Raw genomic sequence first — 22,719 nt, forward strand, 5'->3', positions numbered from 1 at the left:
ACATATGGGTGCAGCCATTAAAATTTTTTTTTAATTAAAAAAAAACCCCACTGGCCCAGGGCACTTGCCCAGACTTCACTGCACCTAATCCTGAAACTGCCTTTGAGTAGCTGTGTCCTCCCATTTTCCTGAGGCAGAAACTTGCATGGCAGGAATTTGCCTAAAGGTGCCCAGCTGGATGGAAGGGCCAAGGCTCTCTAGGCTCCAGCTGCAGCTCCCCGCCGTGAGATCTCAATTTAGGGAGCTGGCAGACACCTTCAGAGAAGAGAGGTGGCACTGGTGGCTAAGGCATGGGGTGGGGTGGGGCCTCTTGGGGGCCAAGTGGGGCGTGGATGGACCCCAGGACTGAGGCGGATTCCTGCCTCCTTCCTTTTCCTTCTTGTCCTGCTGCCTGCCCATAGCGGGAGCACAGCCACAGAGATGTGTGGGTTTCCTGTGCTCCTGCGGCTCACATCTTGGGACCTTCAGTTTCCTCATTCCGTAACGTGGGGGACATCATTGTGGCCACTCTGGAAGGCTGTGGAGAAATGCAGGCGCTGCTGCCGTGTGTGAAGCTCTTGGCACAGCCCTGGATACCGGGCCGGTGTGAGAAGGAGAGCCCTGCGCTTCGCCCGCGCACCCTGGGCCTGAGCCTTCCGCAGTGATCGTGTCACATGTAACGTGTAACATGGCCTTGGAAGATCCTCCCACCTCTCCTGGCCTCCACCTTCCATCCATGCATACCACTGAAAGAGAGAATCCCTGGGGCGCATCCCTCTCCAGGCTCCTGTATTCTCATGGGCAGAGTTGATGGGCCTGAGTACAGAGCAGAGCCCAACAGACAGTGCGAGGGACCTTGACCCCCGTGGATCTGGATCCTGGAACCAGGGGTTCCGGGTCTGGCGTGGAATTGGTGGAGGTGGGGGGCATGGCTCCTCTCCTGTGGGTCAGGTGTGTCCCTTGCCTTATCTTATCCCGTCCTCATAAGGACCCTGAGAGGAAGGTACAGCCGCATGGGACGGAGGCGAGACGGAGGCCCAGGGAGCTCTCTTGTCCACACTGCTGCTCCTTGGCACAGCTGCGGTTCTTGGAGGTCTGTCAGGCACTATAGTGTTCTTTCCACAGGAGAATTGACTCCTGGACCCCTGGACATGAGAGAGAGAGAGAGAGAGAAAGTAAAGAAGAGGGCATTCTTGGCTCCCAATTTTTCTCAAGATTAGAGACACAGAAAATCTTTTTCGCTCACTTATCCTAACGGGAGTGAGAGTGTGTGTGGCCACTTTAAGTTTGATGCGTTGAACAAAAGGCACGTCCTCCTTTCCAGCACTGCTAAAGAGCTGTTGCTGTCAGGTTCCTGCTGCGCCTACTTTAATGAATAAGCCAAGCGGAGTTTATAATTGATGGCTGGCTGCATCTGGGGGCTCCTGCAGTTGGAAGTAGTTTGTTCCCTTGAATAGGTTAAACATTACCCCCCTAATTGTGCCAGCACCATTCATTTGCTGCCTTAACACAATGTCTCTCTGCTGGGTGGAAGGAACAAGCGTGGGCTCTGGACTGAAGCCCGGCTCTGCCAGCGTTGGCTAGGGTTGTGTGGCCTTAGGCAAATCACTTGGTGTCTCTGAGCCTTGGTTTCTCCCATCTCAGATGTGCGGGGAAAACCCAGGGTCCACAGGCTTGTTTGCAGGATTGGACAGGCATAGGTCTGCCCAGCCTCACCATGCTGGTCTGAGATGGGCAACTGTTGCTTCCTCCGCCGAGTCCAGGCAGCTCTGCCCTGGCGAATGAGAAGGTGGTGTCTGCATGACAGGGGCTGGGCAGTTGCCCCCCCCTCCCCCCCGCACCAAATAACTCTGCCTCTCTGTCTGTACAGAGAAAGAGAAAGACCCCAAGTACTGGAGAGACCAAGCTCAGCAGACCCTAAAAAATGCTCTGAGGCTTCAGACTCTCAACACCAACGTGGCTAAGAATGTCATCATGTTCCTGGGAGACGGTGAGGCCTGGGGGCCCAAGGGAGGGCCTGGGTGGGGGCCCTGGGAGCTCGGTGGAGATGAGGGGGCTGTGTTGAAGAGGTTGGGGGGCCAGGCTGTGGTGCCTGGGGATCTGGGGAGAGAAGGGGGAGGGGGGCCACCTAGTCATGCCCCAGCACCAAACCAGAGGGCTCTGGGTGCCCGAGAGGGTTGATTGAAGGGGCAGGGAGCCCGAAAATCTGAGCCCCCCCACCCCCACTGCAGGGATGGGCGTCTCCACGGTGACAGCCGCCCGCATCCTCAAGGGTCAGCTCCACCACAAACCCGGGGAGGAGACCAGGCTGGAGATGGACAAGTTTCCCTATGTGGCCCTGTCCAAGGTGAGCTCCAGCCCCGAGCCTCCCACCTCTCAGGAAGAAAGGGCAAATTTAAAAATCTTTGGAGGGAGTTCCTGTCATGGTTCAGCAGATATGAATCCATCTAGTATCCATGAGGATGCAGGTTCGATTCCTGGCCTCACTTCTTGGGTCGAGGATCCGGCATTGCCATGAGCTGTGGTGTAGGTCACAGACACGGCTCAGATCCCACGTTGCTGTGGCTGTGACGTAGGCCAGCAGCTATCGCTCCAATTTGATCCCTAGCCTGGGAACTTCCATATGCCACAAGTGTGGCCCTAAAAAAAAAAAAACTTTGGTGTTCCCACTGTGGTGTAACAGAATTGGCGTCATCTTGGGAGTGCTGGGACACAGGTTTGATCCCTGGCCCAGCACAGTGGGTTAAGGATCCGAAGGTTGCCACAGCTGTAGCTTTGGTTGCAACTGCGGCTTGGATCTGAACCCTGGCCCAGGAACTCCATATGCCGCGGGGCAGCCAAAAAAAAAAAAAAAAAAAAAAATTCTATTGAAGCATAACAGAGAAAAGTGTACACATGTACGGTGTGGATTTTCACAAACATTGCACGGGTCTTTATGACCAGCATGCAGGTCGAGAATCTGAACACGACAGCAGCCAGGGATCCCCTGAACCCCCTCAGTCCTCGTCCTCTCCTCATCCACCCTGACTTTTAACACCATAGACTAGCTCTTCCTGCTTTTTTACTTGCTCTGCTTGATATAAACAGAATTGTGCAATGTGCGCCCTTTGCTTGGGGTTCTCTGACATCCATTCTCTCCCAAGGTGGCTCACACAGGACGTGGGAACTTGGTTACTGGGATAACGAAGCTCCTCTAGACACCCTGGACCAGGCTGGTTCCCTGGGCTTGGTTCCGGGAGAAGAGCAGGGACTGTGAGGTTTCTGGGCCTTCAAGGAGCCCTCTGGCTGCGGGGGCAGGGAGGCAGGCAGATAGTTTCAGGGTCTCTATCAGAGGTCTGAAGACCCTGCCTTCACACCCCCTCTTGCCCAGCCCCCCTCAATCCTTCAAAACCCCCCTCCCTCTCCTTTCTCCAGGACTCACCCACGCCCCGCTCTTGCTGGCTGCTGCAGCCCCAACCCCCACTCCTCTCCATATATATTCCCGCCCCTTCCTGCCATCCTGGCCACCAGGGCCCAGGGTGTGGGCAGGCAGCAGGCAGCTAGGCAATCCTGCGGCTGTGGGGGGACCTTCGTGGGTAGCAGAGGGACCTCTGCCTCCCTCCCGCCCAGGCCCCAGTGTGGGGGGTGGGCAGGGCAGCAGGGTGGGCCAAGGCCAGACCATCTCCGGACCCATCTTTCCCACCCGCAGACATACAACACCAACGCTCAGGTCCCTGACAGCGCGGGCACCGCCACTGCCTACCTGTGCGGGGTGAAGGCCAATGAGGGCACCGTGGGGGTGAGCGCAGCCACCCAGCGCACCCAGTGCAACACCACTCAGGGCAACGAGGTCACATCCATCCTGCGCTGGGCGAAGGACGCAGGTGAGTGGGCGAGCGGCGGGGAACACGGCCCGGCTCTGTGACCCATCTGGGCCTCCACTGTTGTAACTGTGCAATGGGCAGAGGGTAGAAAAAGATGCCCTCCAGGGCTCCTCCAGCCCTGATGTTCTGGGATTCGGTGGAACATTCACGGACTCCGTTCCATGACAGCAAAGGCTGGTGGTCGAGGGGACTACCCCGATGTGGGGTCTGCTCCCAGCTCATTTCCCTGAGTGTGTTCATTGGACCATAAAAATGGACATGGGAACAGCCCCCTCGTAGGTTTGGTGTGAGGAGGGTCAGGGACCTGCCCAGCACTGGTCCCGTGGGAGTCCAGTAAAAGTCTCCTCCTTCCTCCTGGGAATTGAGAGGCCCTGGTCCACGCTCCACCCGAGAGCCCTTAGTGGGGGCTGCGGAGTTCTCACAGGGCAGCGGGACCAGGGGGTGGGGGGTGGCTCCCTGTAGGAGTCAGGTGCTACAGGGTCCTTGATGGAGGGGAGGACTCCAGCCCAGGTGCTCACGGCTCAGGCCCCCCCAGGAGGGGAGAGGCTCACAGAGGCAGGGTGTCTGAGCTGCTGGGACACTTGGAAGTCACCGTGCCCGCCTTCAGTACTGATGGAGACTGCGGCCCAGGCAGACAGCCACAGTGACCATCTTTAGCTAGGAGAGGGAGGGGGACGCATGGACACCCCCATCTCCCCTCAAAGCTGACCCCTCCTCCCGCCCCCCAGGGAAATCTGTGGGCATCGTGACCACCACGCGAGTGAACCATGCCACCCCCAGCGCCGCCTATGCCCACTCTGCCGACCGGGACTGGTACTCAGACAACGAGATGCCCCCGGAGGCCCTGATCCAGGGCTGCAAAGACATCGCCTACCAGCTCATGCATAACATCAGGGACATCGAGGCAAGTGCGGGGCGCAGCCAGAGCAGGGCCTTGCGAGACAGGGCTCCTGCAGGGCCTCAGGCCTCAGGCCTAGGCTGGCCCGGGGAAAGCAGCTTGGCCTGGCTCCCCACACACCTGGGAGGGTTCCCAGCCCATTAGGGGATTTGTGGTTGGGGCAGGGAGGCCCTGTGGGATTTCTCCGCGGTGGGGCTGAGGGGCGAACCCTGAGGTGGCTGCCACCACACCCCAAGAACCAGGCGCCCAGGGATTATTCTGTAAATTGGAAGCTGGCGCTTCACTGGAGCGCGGGGGTGACAGGGCCATCTGAGGGGAGAACCTGCCCTGGACGATCCCACATGCACAGACAGGCACACGTCCCGTGCCCTCAGCCAGCGTGCCCAGAGAAAAGGTGGCGTGGGCCGTGGTTAGCACAAGCTCTTTAGTTATTTATTTATTTTTCTCTTGGAGTTACGTTCATTCACCCTTTGAATAAATAAATAATATACACACATTGTGTGCCCACCTGCTGCATTCGCCACTATGAGAGATTCAGGAGGTGGGAGTTCCCACTGTGGCATGGCAGGTTAAGAACCTGACTAGTATAAATGAGGATGTGGGGACCCTTGCCCTCACTCAGTGGGTTAAGGACCTGGTATTGCCACAAGCTGTGGCGTAGGCCGGCACCTGCAGCTCCGATTCGACCCCTAGCCCAGGAACTTCCGTATGCTGCAGGTGAGGCTTTATTTATTTATTTTTTTGTCTTTTTTTTTTTTTTTTTTTTTTTTGAGGGCCGCACCCATGGCATATGGAGGTTCCCAGACTAGGGGTCAAATCAGAGCTTCAGCTGCCAGCCTATGCCACAGCTACAGCAACGCCAGATCCGAGCTGCCTCTTCGACCTATACCACAGCTCATGGCAGTGCTGGATCCTTAAACCCACTGAGTGAGGCCAGGGATTGAACCCGTAACCTCAGGGTTCCTAGTCAGATTTGTTTCCGCTGCGCCATGAAAGGAACTCTGGGTGTGGCTTTAAAAAGGAAAAAAAAAAGTTTACTTTAAAACTTGGGTTCAAATCCTTGCCTGCTCTTTGCCAGCTGTGTGACCTGGGGCCAGTTACTTGACCTCTCTGAGCCTTCCCTCCTACAATCCTTTTGGTTGTGTGTTTTGTCTTTTGTCCTTTTAGGGCCTTTTAGGGCTGCGCCCAAGGCATATGGAGGTTCCCAGGCTAGGGGTCTAATCGGAGTCGTTGCCGCCGGCCTACACCACAGCTCACGGCAACGCTGGATCCTTAACTCACTGAGCGAGGCCAGGGATGGAACCCACAACCTCATGGCTCCTCGTTGGATTCGTTTCTGCTGCACCACGACGGGAACTCCTACAATCCTTTTGTGAAGTGCACCTATCGTGTAAGCCCATGGAAAGATCTAAGTAAAACAATCCCTGTAGCAGTTCACACTGAGCCCAATGCCTAGTGAGTGCTGAGAAGCTGGCAGCATTTATGGCCAAGCAGCCACATGTCTGTGCCCTGAAACACTCCCCTTGACACAGGAGCAGGCTGAGCATGTGTGCACCCCGGCATCAGCCACCTGGTGTTCAGATGGGTCCCTACTCCCTGTTCTTAAATGAGAACCTCTGGCTTATTCTCTTTTCAGTGTCTTGTTACCCACAGCCAGGGGCTGGTGAGGGGGCGAGGGGCCCCTGAGCTTAGAATGGGGGTTCAGTCCTTCCTCCCTTCCCTGCTTTCTTTCTTTTTTTTTTTTTTTTTTAAAGCTGTTCCTGTGGCAGATGGACGTACCTGGGCTAGAGGTTGAATCAGAGCCACATCTGTGACCTATACCACAGCCACAGCAATGCTGGATCCTTAACCCACTAAGTGAGACCAGGGATTGAACCTGCATCCTCGCAGAGACAATGTCATGTCCTTAACCCGCTGGGCCACCACAGGAACTCCAGCCATCCTCCCAAGTTGTAAATGTCACCTAGCCCCTCTCCCAATGCTGACTTCTCTTTTCTGAGCGGGGGATTGAGTTGCTCCTCTCTCGGGACAAACAGTCCTGTTAACCCTCCTGGCGAGTGAATATCCCAGGCAAAGCCGAGTTCTTTTTCTTTTGGGGGCTTGCAACATATGGAGGTTACCAGGCTAGGGGTCTAATTGGAGCTGTAGCTACCGGCCTACACCACAGTCACAGCAATGCCAGATCCTTAACCCACTGAGCAAAACCAGGGATTGAACCTGCATCCTCATGGATGCTAGTTGGATTCGTTAACCACTGAGCCACGACGGAAACTCCACAAAGCCGAGCTCTGACTTTGCCTCTTTCTTTTTTTGGGGGGAGGGGGTCTTTTTGCCTTTTCTTGGGCCGCTCCTGTGGCATCTGGAGTTCCCAGGCTAGGGGTCAAATTGGAGCTGTAGCCACCGGCCTACACCAGAGCCACAGCAATGTGGTATCCGAGCCGCATCTACAACCTACACCACAGCTCACGGCAACGCCAGATCCTTAACCCACTGAGCAAGGCCAGGAATCAAACCTGCAACCTCATTGTTCCTAGTCGGATTCGTTAACCACTGAGCCAGGACGGGAACTCCCACTGACTTTGCCTCTTTCTGACTTGTGTCCCGGGACAAGGCGCTTCCCTTTCCCAAGCCTCAGTGTCCCCACCTGTGCAACAAGGACAGAGGCCCCACCTGCCCCCTCCCAGGGTCTCTGGAGGCCGAGGTGAGGTCATGGATGTGAGAACATTTGTTGTACATGCACAGGGTGTAATTACGCGGCTTCTCTTGAGAGACATTTGGCAGCAACAGCCTGAGAAGGGGACAGGAGCTTAAGGGAAGCTTTTCTGGCAGGGGTGGGGGTGGATTGTGGTGGGGGGCTGTCCGCAGAGGCCACTTGGGATGAGCTAGGGCGTGAGCGAGGAGGTGGGGCCGCTGTGGGGACCTGGCCTTCTCCCCTTTCCCTCTCAGCCTCCTCATCCTTCTCTCCCGTATCTGCCCCTGCATCACACCACCCTAAAGCCCCCCAGCCCCCAGGCTGTCCATGAAACAAAAATCCTGGTGTCCGCCCTGAAAATAAATATCTTTTGCTAAAAAAAAAGAGAAAAGAAAAGAAAAATGAAAGACACAAACCCAAACCCCAAAGCCAAACAGCAAGTCTGTTATTTGGGAGTTTAATGAGTGTGTGAAGTCCCTACTGGGGCTGGAAATGATGAGGCTCCAGGCAAGAAGATTGGGGGCTTCATTTTCCATTCTGCAAATGCCAAGGGGTCAGGTTCTGTGGGAACAGTTTAGGGGGGTGTAGGGGGCCAGTGACCCGGGGTCCCCTTCTTCATCTCCCCGCCCGCCCCGCCCCTGGAGCTCCTGCTGGAGCTGGTGGTAAGGGACTTGCTGCTTTGATCTTCTTGATTGCCACCCCTTGTGGCCATGAGAATCCCTTCCATGGGAGGCCGCCCCACCCCCAAGTACCAGGACAGCACGTGTTATTGCATTTCCCCCTGGGACAATCCTGTGGCGGGGACAATCCTGTGGGTGGGTATTATTTCCATTTCAGTGATGAGGAAACTGAGGCTCAGAGAGGTTACATGATAGTCCCTTGGTCAAGACACGCTAGAGTGAGCATTCAAACCCAAGTCACAGCCCTTTCCGGGTTCCCGTGATCCAGGCTGGTCCTGGGGCCAGCCTGTACCCCCCGCCTGTCCCGGCTGTCCCACTGGCCTGGACTCCTGCCTCCCCCTCCACCCGGTGGAACCTGGGTTCTGAGCAGGGAGATGGAATGGAAGGTCGAGAAGGGTGCCCATGAAATGCCAGTCCCAGAACAGTGGATCTGAGGCCAGCCAGCGCTAGGCTCCCAAGGTGTCGGCCAGGGGCAGCGGCCTGGGCTGACGCCCACGGTGACAGGAGGACACTGGTGTGGTGGTCACCGCGGGCGGCGGCTGTTATGCTCTTGGCCCCCGTTTTAAAAATAGTCAGGACTTCAAACATGGACTCCCAGGGAAAACAAACAGTCCCGCGTCCGTCTGCCCGCACGGGTCAGCGCAGTAGGTAAAATTAGCCTGGCGGTGACTACACAGACGTGGGCGCTGGCCCGCTGTTTGCCAGGCTCCCAGCTGGGCTGCCCCAAGACCTCCCTGGCTGAGGCCTCTCTCTCTGTCTCACCCTGTGGGGAGAGGAGGCTCTCGGAGTCCCCATCCTCGGCTCCGTGGATGCAGCAGGGCCCTGCTGCCAGGGTTGGAGGAGCCTCGGGTTTGAATCTTGGCTCTGCCCCTGTGAGGCCTCGGAAGAAAGAAATCCCATTTCTGCACTCATTTCTTTCTTTCTTCTTTTTTTGCTTTTCAGGGCTGCACCCATGGCATATGGAAGTTCACAGGCTAGGGGTCAAATCGGAGTTGTAGCTGCTGGCCTACACACAGCCACAGCAATGCCAGATCTGAGCTGTGTCTGCGACCTGCACCCCAGCTCACGGCAACAACGGATCCTTAACCCACTGAGCAAGGCCAGGGATCGAACCCATATCCTAATGGATGCTAATCGGGTTTGTTACTGCTTAGCCACAATGGGAACTCCCACCTGTTTCTTTATTCGGAAAACAGGTTGACACGGGTTCCCTTGCCACCTTGGTATGACATTGAAAAAAGGCTAAGTCCATAGTCCTGACACACAGTGCTCTGTAAATAGTACTCTCACACAAACTGGTTCTGTGTCAGGCTTCTAGAAAGCCCGGTAAGGGAGGTTATCAGTAGCTGCAGTATTTCACCAAGAAGCCCTAAACCACAGTCCCCATAGACTCATGATTTCACCCCTGGAGCTGGAGAAGCGGGGGTCCAGGGGCAGCAGCGTGGACTGGAACCAAGACTCGCCGCGTGGGAGAAGCATCTGCTCCACCCACCGGACCTCCAGGCGGGGCCCCTGGACTTCTGGATGTCGTGGAGCACTGAGGTACTGATGGCTGTGTCCCCTTTAGGTGATCATGGGGGGCGGCCGGAAGTACATGTTCCCCAAGAATAGAACCGATGTGGAGTATGAGATGGATGAGAAGGCCAGGGGCACGAGGCTGGACGGCCTGAACCTCATTGACGTATGGAAGAGCTTCAAGCCAAGACACAAGGTAGCCTGTCGGAGGTCGGATGGCTTCAGGGGTGGCCTGCAATGGGGTGGGGATGGGGGAGCCCTCTCTGAATCGGTTCTCATTTTGGCAGAATGGGGTCATAATTCTCACCCCAGCGGGCTCAAAGGGCCCTGATAGATGAGCGGCACATAGTAGGTCCTCCCTTTAGGTAGTGGCCAAAGAAAAACCTGCATGCATATCCAGTCCACCTGAGCCCCTACTGTGTGCAGGGTCCCTGGCTAGGCACGAGGGCCGAAGGATGAATCAGATGCTCAAGGACACGTGGAACGCTGTGTGCTTGGGTGGCGAGAAGCCCGGGACCTACGGGAACCCACGGGGGACAGACCGCAAGGGAGGGGCTGAGAGGCCCTGACCAGGAGTGGGGAGGCGGTATTGGGAGACTCTGCAGGCAGAGGTGGCAGGGAGAGGGGTGTGCGGGCCAGGGCATGAGGGGGAGCCCCTCCATAGTGAGGTGGCTTGGGCTGGGGCTGGGCACGTGCTGGAGAGGGAGGCTGGCGCGTGGGAAGACCTGGGCGCTGGCTCCCTGGAGCAGCTCTGGCCCTTAAACTCCATCCGCCGGCCGCTCGGCCCAGGACAGCTGGGGTCTGGAAGTGGCTGTGGTCAGGGCTGAAGACAGTGGGGAGCAGCTGGCAGCCACTTTGATGTCACTCTGGGGTTGGGTTTCTGAGGGTTCCAGGACCAGCCCTGGGGAGGCCTTGTGGGATGGAGCTGGGCCAGGAGGGAGGTGGGGGTGGGGGTGGGGACTGGCCCCCCAGGGCGGGTGGGGGTGGGACTGAGCTGCTGTGAACCTTTCCCATTCCTTCTGAGTCAGCTCCGGCTGGGCCAGAGCCCCAAGCCAGAGAAACACTGCCCCTTCCAGCCTCAGTTTCTCTACCTGTAGCTTGAGGCCAGAGCTTAGTTCTTCTCACCCAGGCAGGGGGCATACCCTGGAGCTCAGTCTAGATGCCAAGAGGGCGAGAGGGGGCCCACATCACTGCACTGGACAGGTGTCATAGATAAGCCACCCCTTCGCAAGCAGGTAGAGACTTATTGTGGGTTCTCCATTCGGTCTCAGTTTTACCACTGAACCTGTGTGTCTGTGTCCTCATCTGTAAAATGATGATAATAGTACCTACCTCGTGTGGGTGATGTGACAGTCCAATAAGTTAATAAAGGAGCCATCTCAGTGAAGCAGGGGCCGCAGGGGAACCCCACTTTCTTAGCCTTCCCACCCTCTTTTTCCCATAGCAGCCCAAGGTTCGAAAACCTCTGATCCCCATGCCATGGCCCAGAGAAGGCAAGGGACTCTCCTGGGGACACACAGCTGATTCCTAATAGTTCAGGACCCCCGGCCAGGCTTGAATGTGCCATCTCCAGGCAAGCCGGCCGGCCCCTTCTTGTGGCCTCTGTGCCCTGAGGAAGCAGAACTTCCTTTATCAACCCCTGCCCCCAGTGGGGGTCCCCAGGGCAGAGCTAGGGCTTTCCATCCCCCCTGGTTCTCTACAGCTCTCAGAATACACACCCCCTACCTCTCAGCAGGTACTCAAGGCCCCTTGTGACCTGCCCCCCCCCCCCCCGCCCCCTGCGACTCTACTCCCTGACCCCAGGCTGATCAATTCCTATTCCTCTAGGGTCCTGTTAGGACATTACCTCCACTGGGAAGCCCTGACTGATACTGCCTCTAGGCTCAAAGCGCCCCTGGTCTCAGAATTCTCATCTCCCTGCATTAAAATTGCTTGTTTGTTTGCCTTTTCTTTTCTTTTGGCTTTTTTAGGGTTGCACCTGCAACATATGGAGGTTCCCAGACTAGCGGTCCTGTCAGAGCTGCAGCTGCCGGCCTACACCACAGCCACGGCAACACCAGATCCGAGCCGTGTCTGTGACCTACACCGCAGCTCACCACAGTGCCGGATCCTTAACCTACTGAGCGAGGCCAGGGATTGAACCTGTGTTCTCATGGATACTAGTCAGATTTGTTTCTGCTGAGCCACGGCGGGAACTCCTGTTTGCCATTTCGGGAAGGCTGGGATGGTAGGTCCCCAGTGAGGGATTGTTAAATGACTGAAAGAAACAAATGCACTCCCTAGACCCTGACTCGGGGCCAGTCCTTATGACTCCCCCAGTCTGGGCATGGCTGACACCAGCCCTTCCTTCTAGCACTCTCACTATATCTGGAACCGCACTGAACTCCTGGCTCTCGACCCCCACACCGTGGACTACCTCTTGGGTAAGTGGAAGAGGTGGCATGGAGGACATCTGGCTGGGGGCCCTGGGGCCAGGTCGGTGTGAGCCAGCATCCAGGGACAGGTCCCAGGATGCCCCCTACCTAGGGACTTTTGTCCTCAGGCTCTAGGCCCTGGGAGGGGTGAGGGAGGGGTTCTGGTTCATAGAATTAGACCTGAAACCTGCTGGCTGTGCAGGCTGAATAGCCCCATTGAGCCCAAAGGGAAGCTAAGCTCAGAGAAGGTACGCCACCTCTGGGATGCCACATAGCCAAGTTAGAATTATGGCCAAGGTGTGTCTGAACCTTGGCTGGGAGCTGGGACTTAAACAGACCCTAGGCTGCAGAGCAGGGGGACTTAGAGCCAGCCCTGCTGTGTTGCCAGGGCCAAAGCCAGCTCTGTTGTCTCTGCTGGTCTTGAGTAGGGGTCGCCCCCTCCTCCCCAGGGAGTAGGCAGCAGGTTCAGGGCCCGGGGCGGCTCCGGGTGATATGGACTGAGACCCTAAGTACCACCATGCACACATGTGGGTCCTCTTTCCCTCCTGGCTGCCGGGCCAAGCAAGTAGTGGCAGAACCTCCTGCAAAGCTTTCCCAAGGAACACAGCCCCCGGCGCCTGGGTGTGTCACTCGGAGCTGGGCAACTGGATGTTCCCCTAGATACACACACCCAGCTCTGCTGGCCCAGGTCACACAGCACACACCCCCAGACTCCACTGGCTGTGGGGCGCTATGCCTGTACCCATGGAGCATGGAAGTTCCACTCATGAACCTTAGAGCCGGAGTGCTGGGTTCAAATCCAGCTCCTACCACCCATGAGCTGGGTAACCTTGGCAAGAGATTTCTCCTCTCTGTGCCTCAGTTTTCTATAAAGTAAGACTAATGAATCACCTAGAAAATGGGAATAATGATAAGGCTTACCTCAGGGTTGTCATGTGGATTAAATGAGATTATAAATTATCTGTTGCTGCATAAAAACGACCCCCAAACTTGGTTTAAAACCAGGGTAAACAGGTAGGATTTCTCTGTTTCTTCAGGTCAGGAATCTGGGAGTAGTTTAGCCAGGTCTCTCCTGAGGTTGCCATCATCTGAAGTCTTGACAGGGGCTGGGACTGCCGAGATGGCTCACTCGTATGGCTAAGAAATTGGTGTAGGTTGTTGGCAGGAGGCCCGGTTCCATAGATCTGCTTGAGTGTCCCTACAGCATGGTGGCTGGTGCCCCCCCAGGCATGTAAAACTATGCTAGCAGAAGCCACAGTGTCGTATGCCCCGGGCTGCAAGTCCCACACCATCATTTTACCGTGTGCTGCTGAATACACAGGGAAGCCCTAGTCTCTGAGGGCGGGGCACACAGGGACATGAATTCCAGGAGGCAGGAATTTGGGGGCGCCCTCTTGGAGGCTGGCATCTAAGTACTTCCAAAGCACGTAGAAGGAGCAGCTTTGGGAGGCGCAGGTGAGCACACTGTTCCTCGGAGCTCTTATGTGGCTGCGCACACTCATGGAAGTTTGCAAGGTATTCTGGGAAGACACCCAGGGCTGGAAAGGCCAACCCAGCACACGCGGAATCTTGTGACATAGGCAAGGAGTGGATCACGCCTTGTTTTACAAGGGAAAGACTTGAGTTCCATGAACAGAACAGTGACCCCCCATCTTCTGTTTCACTGCACAGGGCCCTGTCCCCTTCAAACCTGACCTGTAAGGGACATGTAAATACACGCCCAGGTTGCCCTGTTGAGTCCTCTGCCGTGTCCAGAACCCTTTGGGCTGGGAGGAGACTGATGGATTCTGATCCCAGATCACCCACTTAGCAGCTGAAAATAGCAAGATACTGACCACCTGAGCCTCAGTCTCCTCCTCTGTGAAATGGGCACCGTGGAGCCCTCAGCAAGGCCTGGCTAAGCAGATGAAGGGAGGCAGGGCTCCCAAAGCACCCGGCATAATTCAGGCCCACAAGAGCCACCCAGATAAGCTTCCTTCTCCCCCGCAAGTGGCGTGTGGGGAGCCGGTGCTCCCCGAGGCACTCACATCCTGCTGGGTCCTCCTCAGGTCTCTTTGAGCCGGGGGACATGCAGTATGAGCTCAACCGGAACAACGTGACGGACCCCTCGCTCTCCGAGATGGTGGAGATGGCCATCAGGATCCTGATCAAGAACCCCAAAGGCTTCTTCTTGCTGGTGGAAGGTAGGTCCCCGGGCTGGCTGCAGGGCTGAGCCCCACCAGCTTCCAGGTGGGTTCGGGGGCGGGCGGTCCAGCTCTCAGCGAGAACTGTCCAGCTTGGGGACAAGCAGGAAATTTCCCAGGGTGAGGACGGGTTGTCGACTGGGTGAGAAAGGGGCGATCGATGCTCAAGCCCCCAGCCCAACAAACTCTTCTCCTTTGGGCACGGAGGGGGCACATCAGGCTTCCTAGTCCAGGAAGGCTTCCCGAGAGAGGAGGCGGGTTTCTTCCTTGCGGGGGTCCCTCCCCAAGGCGTGGCTCTGGAGGAGTGTGCAGCCCCCTCAACGTCACCACTCCCCAAAGATGAATCGGCAGCCCCGGTAGACATACACACTTTGAGCAGCTGCCTGGCTGGGCCCCAGGACGCAGGCCCAGGGTCCTCCACAGCTGCCCATCAGTCTGTGGGAGCCCTTGCAGCTGGACTGCAGACACCTGCTGTTAGCCAGCCCCGTGTGGGGCCAAGGTCAGGCTCATGTCCTATCCCTGAGAGGAGGAGGCCCAGGCAGGCCCTCGGTTATTCTGGGGTCCCCTGAGCTGAGAGACCCCGAGACTTCGGGAGGCAGGAATGCTGTATGCTGGTGTTCATGAGGTCCCAGTACTGCTGCGAGGCCCTGCGGTTATTGTCCCGATGCTGCCACCCACTGCCTATGTGGCCCCACATAGCCCCCTTCTCCAAGAAGGGTTATTAGCTTCCACGGCCTTCAGAGACATGGTGTACTTAGACCAGGGCCCAGCGGAAAATAAATCTTCAAAGCTTCTATTATTGTCGTTATTAGGATTACATAATAGCTAAGTCAATAACAATAGCAAGAGAGAGGAAATGATAAAGTTTCTGGAATCTTCCAAAGTTCTAACAAGCATTGTCTTCCATGTTCTACATGTACACACACACACGGACGTATTTGCACACATCCTCACCACACACACACATGCTTAGGCCCCTCCGCCCTCCAGAGGCCAGCAGCTGCCAGCCCAGCTCAGCTGCTTTCCTGCCAAACCCCGGGGTTCCCACTCAGGCATGGCGGTCTCGGCCTGGCCCTGAATGGGGCTCTGACACCGAGGCACCAGCCAGGAATCAGCGGTCGTGATCCCGGGCTCCCCCGAGTGCGGTCCTTTTTGTGAGCAGGGCCAGGACGGGACCCGCCAGACCAGCTGCTGCCAGAGCCACAACAAAGGAGGGACCCAGCCTGCCAGCCGGCCAGGCCAAACTGGGGAGGCTCAGGCTCCTGGGAAGAGGGGGCAGCCAGGCGCCCAAGCTCAGGCCCCTCAGAGCTGGGAGCATCCACCCAGGCATCATCTTCCTGGTAGAGATGAGTAGGCGTTCGCTCAGGTCACACAGCAACCACTGGGACCTTTCAGCCAGGCTGAATTCCGGGCCTCCTGTGCTCACCGGGGGGAGGCGGCATGGGGTGCAGGCTTCCACAGGCCTTTATGGAAGCCTGCCCGGGACACTGCCCAGGCACTGAGGGCTTTTCACCTTTTGGAGTGTGCTTGACGCTTGGATGTGTTTGAAGTGAAAGTGGAAAAATAGGGCTTTAGAGTGAGTCACACATGAATTCAAATCCCAGCCAATCTCACCTTAGACATACCACTTCCTCACTCTCGGCCTCAGTTGCTCCATCTGTAAATGGGGCTGATTGTATCCATCTCTGCCCACAGTTGTCGTGAGGGGAAATGAGACATCAGCTTGACAGGCCTGGCACCTCATGGGCATTCAGGCTTGTTGCGTCCCTTCGCTACCTCTCCAAGGTCCTCAGAGGCTCTGAGAAACTGAACAGGCAGTGCCAGGAGCAGTGTGGGGCAGTGGGTCTGCTTTAAACCTTGGTTTTGCACTCTCCGCGCGTGGCCTGTGGTCCAGCAACTTACACTCTGAGCTGCTGTGATGGTCAGATGGTGTCCAGTGCCCGGTGGTGCCTGGCCCATGGGAGTTCCCCTCAAAGAGATTAACCCGGTGGTCGTGGGATGGGGCTCGGGGGTCAGATCTCCTGCCTCCCCCTGACCAGAGGCCTTTGTCCTTGCTGTTCCAAGGGGGCAGGATTGACCATGGGCACCATGAGGGCAAAGCCAAGCAGGCGCTGCACGAGGCGGTGGAGATGGACCGGGCAATCGAGCAGGCGGGCTCCATGACCTCCGTGGAAGACACACTGACCGTCGTCACTGCTGACCACTCCCACGTCTTTACCTTTGGCGGGTACACCCCCCGTGGCAACTCTATCTTTGGTAGGTGGGCTTCCACGGAGGTGGGCATTGGGTGCTCCCAGGGTCTGCCATCTAGGAGCAGGAGTCGGGTGGCAGTGCTAGCAAGTCCAGGGCCTGGCGCATGCGGGACTCCAGATGGGGTAGAGAGGAGAAATGCCCGACAGGTGGGGGAATACAGAGGCGGGGAGTGGAGTGAGTGATGCCTGGGTGAGTGGATGAGCGGCTGCCTGGATGCTGAATGGGGAAAAGGACGAGAGGGAGGATGGATGAAGGACAGGGCAGAGAGAGGAAGGATTGATGGATGGATGGATGGATGGACGGATGGATGGACGGACGGACGGACAGACAGATCCAACAGATGGGAGGGGTGGGGCACAGTGAAAACTGAGGGATGGTTGGTTGGAAATAAATTGGGTGTAGAAGGTGGCTGCATTGAAAGGGGGCTCAAATCACCAAGCTGGGACCTGGGGACGACTCTTGGTGCTCCAGTGTGACCCCTGGACCAATGCCTCCCTGTGTAGGTCTGGCCCCCATGGTGAGCGACACGGACAAGAAACCCTTCACTGCCATCCTGTACGGCAACGGCCCTGGCTACAAGGTGGTGGGTGGTGAGAGAGAGAACGTCTCCATGGTGGACTATGGTGAGACTGCAAGGCCCAGGGCTGGGAGGGGACCGGGTACCCCTCAGGGACGGGCTTGGATACAGTGTAGTCCTGTGGTTAATGCTCAGGGGTGGGAGGAGGGGGTATGTGTATCAGAATAGCCAGGACTTAAGTCAGAATCATCTCAATTTGAATCCTGTCCTAAAATCTAGCAGCTTTGTGACCTTGAGCACATAACGTCACCTTCCTCAGCTTCAGTTTCCTTCATAAAAGTGTTCCACCTTCCGAGGTTGTCTGAAGGACTAAATGGGCCTGATGAGCTCAGTGCAGGTGCTTGCTGTGTTACACTGTCTGTTTTACTGGGTGTGTAATATTCCAGTACATGAGCTTCCCAGTTTGCCATCCAATTCCATATTGTTGAATGTTTGTTCACGATGTCCCCAGCAGCCCCTGGGGACCTCATGGCACAGCCAATGATAAGAGGCTCTTGTGGGTCGACGCTTCCCTCTGGGGGGCGGTGAGAGAGCAGACGTCTGTGTCAGAACAGATGCAGGCTCGAATCTTGTGACCTGGTGCAAAATGATTTCTTCTATAACATGGGGGCATTCAGGCCAGCTACAGAGGGGCCGGAGAAGCTGCTGCATGATGCCAGCCCCTGGTAGGCTCTCAGCAAGTGTTTCTTCTGGCCCACAGCGCACGACAACTACCAGGCACAGTCCGCCGTGCCCCTGCGCCACGAGACCCACGGCGGGGAGGACGTAGCCATCTTTGCCAGGGGCCCCATGGCACACCTGCTGCACGGCGTCCACGAACAGAACTACATCCCCCACGTGATGGCTTACGCAGCCTGCATTGGTGCCAACCGCGACCACTGTGCCTCAGCCAGCTCGTCGGGCAGCCCCTCCCCAGGCCCCCTGCTGCTCCTGCTGGCCTTGCTCCCCCTAGGCATCTTGTTCTGAGGGCCTAGGGCCCGGGCACCCGCCAACCCATGACAGGTGGCCAGCCTCCCCCTCCCAGCGCTGCCCACTGCCTGGCAGCCCACACCTCAAGGGGCAGGAGGCAGAGGCCTCCACAGCCTCTGCAGCTGCCAGAAAGGGGACCCAGGAAACCAAAGTCTGCCTGCTGCCAGCCTTGCTCCCCTCTGGAATCCTCCACTGGGGCCGGACCCATTCCTGGCCTCTAGCCTCTGCCCCTACCCGCTGCCCCTTCGACCACAGGGTAGGTTTCTCACGGGCAGGCAGAGAGCGTAGACTGCAGACATTCTCAAAGCATCTTATTTTTCTAGCAAACATATTTCTCCAGACCCAGAAGCCCTGGAGCTTCTATAGAACATTCCAGGATCTCTCACTCCCCTCTCCTTCTCTCTGGGACCCACCAGGCCCCACCATGCTTGTGTCCCTGTCCCCAAGCTCAGTCCTAACTGCAGGGGAGACCAAGTCCTTCTCAGGATGGAGGTTTGCTCCCTCACTCCTTCCAAGGCCGCCTGGGGCTCCCAGGAAGTCAGCTCCTGGGACTGGCCGTCCAAGCCCAGGGTGGCCCGGGCTGGGAAGAGCAGCCTGGCAAAGCAGACGCGTCCCAGCTCTGAACAGACATGCCAGCTCTCCTCTGAAGCGACTCTCCTGTTTGGAACAGCCAAAAAAATTTTCTCTTTTTGGTGTTGGTTAAAAAGGAACACAAAACATTTAAATAAAACTTTCCAAATATTTCTGAGGACAGGACTGAATCTTTGTGGTCAATGTGGAGGAGACTGAAATAAGCTCCTTTCTCTGGGAAGAACTGGACTCAGGGCCTGGGAGCGCAGGTGGGGTTGGCTGGGGAAGCAGGGGGTGTCTCCTGCTGACCTGGGGGCTTCGGCACTCGTTACCTGGGTGACTTTGGATCAAATGCTTTAAATCTCTGCCTCTTCATTTTCTTATCTAGAAAAGGAGAGACAGCGCACTGTGGGGTTGCTGCAAGGATTAAAGACAAGTGCCTCTGGGACACCCTTGCTGCGTGGTGCCCACAGACAGAACTGCCTACCCTGGCCCATGGTAGCTGCTCCTTCCTCCTTTCATTCAACCCGCATTGAGTGTGAGCCAGGCACTGTGCGAGGCCCTAAGTTGTTTTTTGGCTGTGTTCAAAGCAGGTGGAAATTCCCGAGCCAAGGATCAAACCCACTCCACAGCAGCAACCCAAGCCTCTGCAGTGACAGCGCTGGATTCTTAACTTGCTGAGCCACTTGGGAAATCCAGTTCTAATTTTTCTTTTTTTTTCTTTTTTTAGGGCCACACCTGCAGCATATGGAAGGTCCCAGGCTAGGGGTCTGATGGAGCTACAGCTGCCCCACTGAGTGAGGCCAAGGATGGAACCCACATCCTCATGGATACTAGTTAGATTCATTTCCACTGCACCACAATGGAGACTCCCTGTCCTAAGACTTTAGTGTTGAATTGCTCCTTGCTGTCGCAGAGCTTCAGCCAAGAGGCTTATTGTGATCGTTCCTAATTATCAAGCCTGGTGCATAGGTTTATACCTGATAATTAGAGGTAAACAGACTTCCCCAAGTTTGTACCTCTTGCCTCATCGGAGTGAAAGCCCCAGTAATGATAATAATCTTAAGAATTAACATCGATCATTTACCATCTGCCAGTTTCTGTCTTGAGGTTATATGGATCCTGTTCGTTTAATTCTCACTAAGAAGCAGGCTCCCATTAACCACATTTATAGATGAGGACCTAAGGGTGCAGGAGGTGATGTGTATGCCCAAGGACCCCCAGGTTAGGATTCCTGTTCTTAATGACATCCTTTATTTTCCTACCTCCTGCCAACCAGGTTCTGAGGCAGCCGGTACTGATGACTCATAACCCAGCAGTTAAATAGGAACTTGGAAGGATGAGAAACGATATGTCAGAAGCGCGACATCCTTCAGGAATGAAAATGCAACTGAACAGATTTCTCTCTGAGCTTCCTAGCAGTCCTGGCAAAAAGGGAAGCACAGCCAAGCTGATGCTGGGATAACAAGTTAATCTATATGCCATTTTTGCCAGGATAGCATCACCTCATCTTCAACTGCACAGTGCAGCATTTTCATTTGTTAGTCTCATGCCATCTTCGCAAATTTTTGTCACATCCCTGTGCTCTCATTTCCTAAACATTTCTTTACTTCATTCTATTCTATTCTATTTTATATTTTATGTTAATGGCCGCACCCATGACATATGGCAGTACCAGGCTCAGGGATTGAATTGGAGCTACAGCTGCAACCAGTGCTGCAACTGGGGCAAAGCCAGATCCTTTAACCCACTGTGCCAGGCCAGGGATCAAACCTGCACCTCTGCAGTGACCTGAGCCACTACAGTTAGGTTCTTAACTCACTGCACCATGTGGGAACTCTTACACACTTCTTTACATTCACATTTTGAGCAATATGGTTTTAAAAGTTCAGCAGGACCTGCCAAAAAGTCAATTTGCGTGTCTCTGGAGTGCTTTGTGTCTTGGGTTTTCCAGAGGCAGGCTCTGTGACAAGGATTGGAGTACAAGCAGTTTGTGAAAGGAACCCAGAGAGTGGAAGGGAGCCAGGAAAGGGAAGGTGGCTGAGAATGACTGTGTTATTAAGCAGGTGACCATCGTGGGCAACTAGGGCTCAGTCCCACTGCCGGCCTCCAGGAATTAGCCTAAAAGATGCTTCTCGGAGTTAATCCCACTGCGGGGCAAGGGAGGCTGGGTATTCATTCTCTCACTCGCATCCTTCATGGCTCCTAGGAAAATGAACACCCTGGCCCTCCCCACCTGCCCCTGGAAAAGCTAAGAGAAAGCCTGCAAGCCTATCCTTTGAACAGTAAATACTCAGATACCAACAAAGCACCCACATCATCTGTTCAACTTTGGGACACACCGATGGATTTCAAAAGCATGGGCTGTGAGTCAGAGAGACGGATTTCCTGTCTCGGCTCCATTGCTTTCTCATTTCTGTGAACTCGGGAGAGGTCTTTGATTTTGCCAGTGTTCCCTTCCTACATCTGAACATACAGTGCCCTGCCCCGTGCTGAACACATGGGGAACTCAGGATCCCATGAGGAACGAGGAAGTCCTCCTGCCCTGAGTTCAGGCTGTGGGCTGATTCGTGCTTTAGGAACAACCACAGCGGTACAGGCGCCACTGCTCCAGAGTTTTCCCATTCCCCCTCACCCAGGCTGAACCCGCTCACCTTGAGGTCACTCATCACTCCTTTAACATTTGGTGGCTCTGAGTCCTAATCCAAGCCAAGGGTCCAGGCAGAGATTCCAGCTCCACCCATCCGCCCACAGGACTAGAGGCTACGTGTGACAGTAAGATGCTTTCTCAGGGAGGAAGAACAAAGCTAAGCAGACATATCCTCCCCTAGTCATCCAGATAACCCCATGTTCTGTTCAAGAGAAATCCAGAATTTAACACACTGAGTTTATCTCTATCTCAAACATCTGGTGGAGCCTCTGGTCAGGTGCCTGGGACCCAGGCCTTTCCACCATGTGGCTCTGCCTTCCTCTAAGTTCCATCTGATCTGCACATGGATGGGTTGGGGGAGGGTGGTACCCATTTCTTTACCAATTCTTCCTGGAAGCAGCACACATTCCTTTTACTCACAGTCCATTGGTGAGAACTGGTCACATGAGCCCACTGAGCTGCAAAGGAGGCTGGGAAACGTAGTCTGCAGTTGAACGTCGGCTTCCTACCAACAGCTCTAGCAGGTTCTCAACCTCAGTGCTCTTGGCACCTGGGGCTGGATGTGTCTCTGTTGTGAGGCCTGACCTGTGCATCGTGGGATCGTTGGCAGCCTCCCTGGCTCCTTCTCTCTAGGTTTCTAGGGAAAAGAAATCACTGCCCCCACTCCCCCAAGGACCTCTGCTCTACAGTAAAGAAGGGGTGTCTTGTCTCCGCTTCATTTGGGCTTACATGTTCCCCAGATGTCACTGAACAAACTCACAGTGATCTAAGACATGGGGAACCTGCAGGTAAGCTTTGGATTTCTGGCGTTTTTGAAAAATTGGAAGGTCTGCTGGTGTTGCCCCACATAGCAGGGCAGTGGTCAGTCAGAGCTGAGCAATGGCTGCCCATCAGGCGAGTGGCAGACGGCTGCCATCAGCGCTCCCATCTGCCAGTCTCCCTCAGTCCCTGTGCCCTTGCATGAAGCCCCTTTGGACTGATGTTACTGTCTGGCTGGGGCGGAAACTGAGCTTGCGTCCCCAGCCTTACTCCACGCCACCGCCTGGGTCATGCCTGGGAGAAAACTGTGAAAAGGCCCAAGGCTTTGTCCCCAGGAAGCTCATGTCTCATGGCAGAGATCACCAGAGGGAATCCCAGCATGGTGGGGAGGCAAGGCACTGTGGGGGCACAGAGGGGGCACAAACCATCCAGAACACAAGCAAGGTGGGCAGAAGGCAATGAATGAGCAGGGGCTTGACTAGGCGAGGAGGACTGAGGTGGGGCTTGTGAATACAGAGCGGATTTCAGAGGAAACATTGCGAGGAGGGTTGGGCAGGAGGGCCTCAAATGCCATTCCAAAGTGTTCCTGCTGTGAGTTAATGATCCGGCTTGTCTTTGTGGAGGTGCCGGTTTGATCCCCAACCCAGCACAGTGGCTTAAGGATCCAGTGTTGCTGCAGCTGTGGCATAGGTCGCAACTTCAGTTTGGATTCCATCT

The 22,719-nt window shown here is 55.8% G+C and overlaps 1 protein-coding gene across 6 annotated transcripts in view; it reads left to right on the forward strand.

Annotated features, from left to right (window-relative positions):
• ALPL (alkaline phosphatase, liver/bone/kidney) overlaps positions 1–18,772 on the forward strand; it is a 59,952-nt gene extending 41,180 nt beyond the window's left edge. For all 6 annotated transcript variants that reach the window (XM_021097682.1, XM_021097684.1, XM_021097683.1 and 3 more), the window contains 10 exons: positions 1,850–1,969; positions 2,211–2,326; positions 3,668–3,842; positions 4,571–4,746; positions 9,680–9,823; positions 11,981–12,050; positions 14,090–14,224; positions 16,289–16,480; positions 16,981–17,100; positions 17,755–18,772. In XM_021097682.1, coding sequence (XP_020953341.1) covers positions 1,850–1,969; positions 2,211–2,326; positions 3,668–3,842; positions 4,571–4,746; positions 9,680–9,823; positions 11,981–12,050; positions 14,090–14,224; positions 16,289–16,480; positions 16,981–17,100; positions 17,755–18,020 — 1,514 coding nt within the window. In that variant the 3' untranslated portion in view covers positions 18,021–18,772. The remainder of the gene's footprint in view (positions 1–1,849; positions 1,970–2,210; positions 2,327–3,667; positions 3,843–4,570; positions 4,747–9,679; positions 9,824–11,980; positions 12,051–14,089; positions 14,225–16,288; positions 16,481–16,980; positions 17,101–17,754) is intronic.

The sequence above is a fragment of the Sus scrofa genome, chromosome 6 (genome assembly GCF_000003025.6).
Source record: "Sus scrofa isolate TJ Tabasco breed Duroc chromosome 6, Sscrofa11.1, whole genome shotgun sequence".
Lineage (NCBI taxonomy): Eukaryota > Metazoa > Chordata > Mammalia > Artiodactyla > Suidae > Sus > Sus scrofa.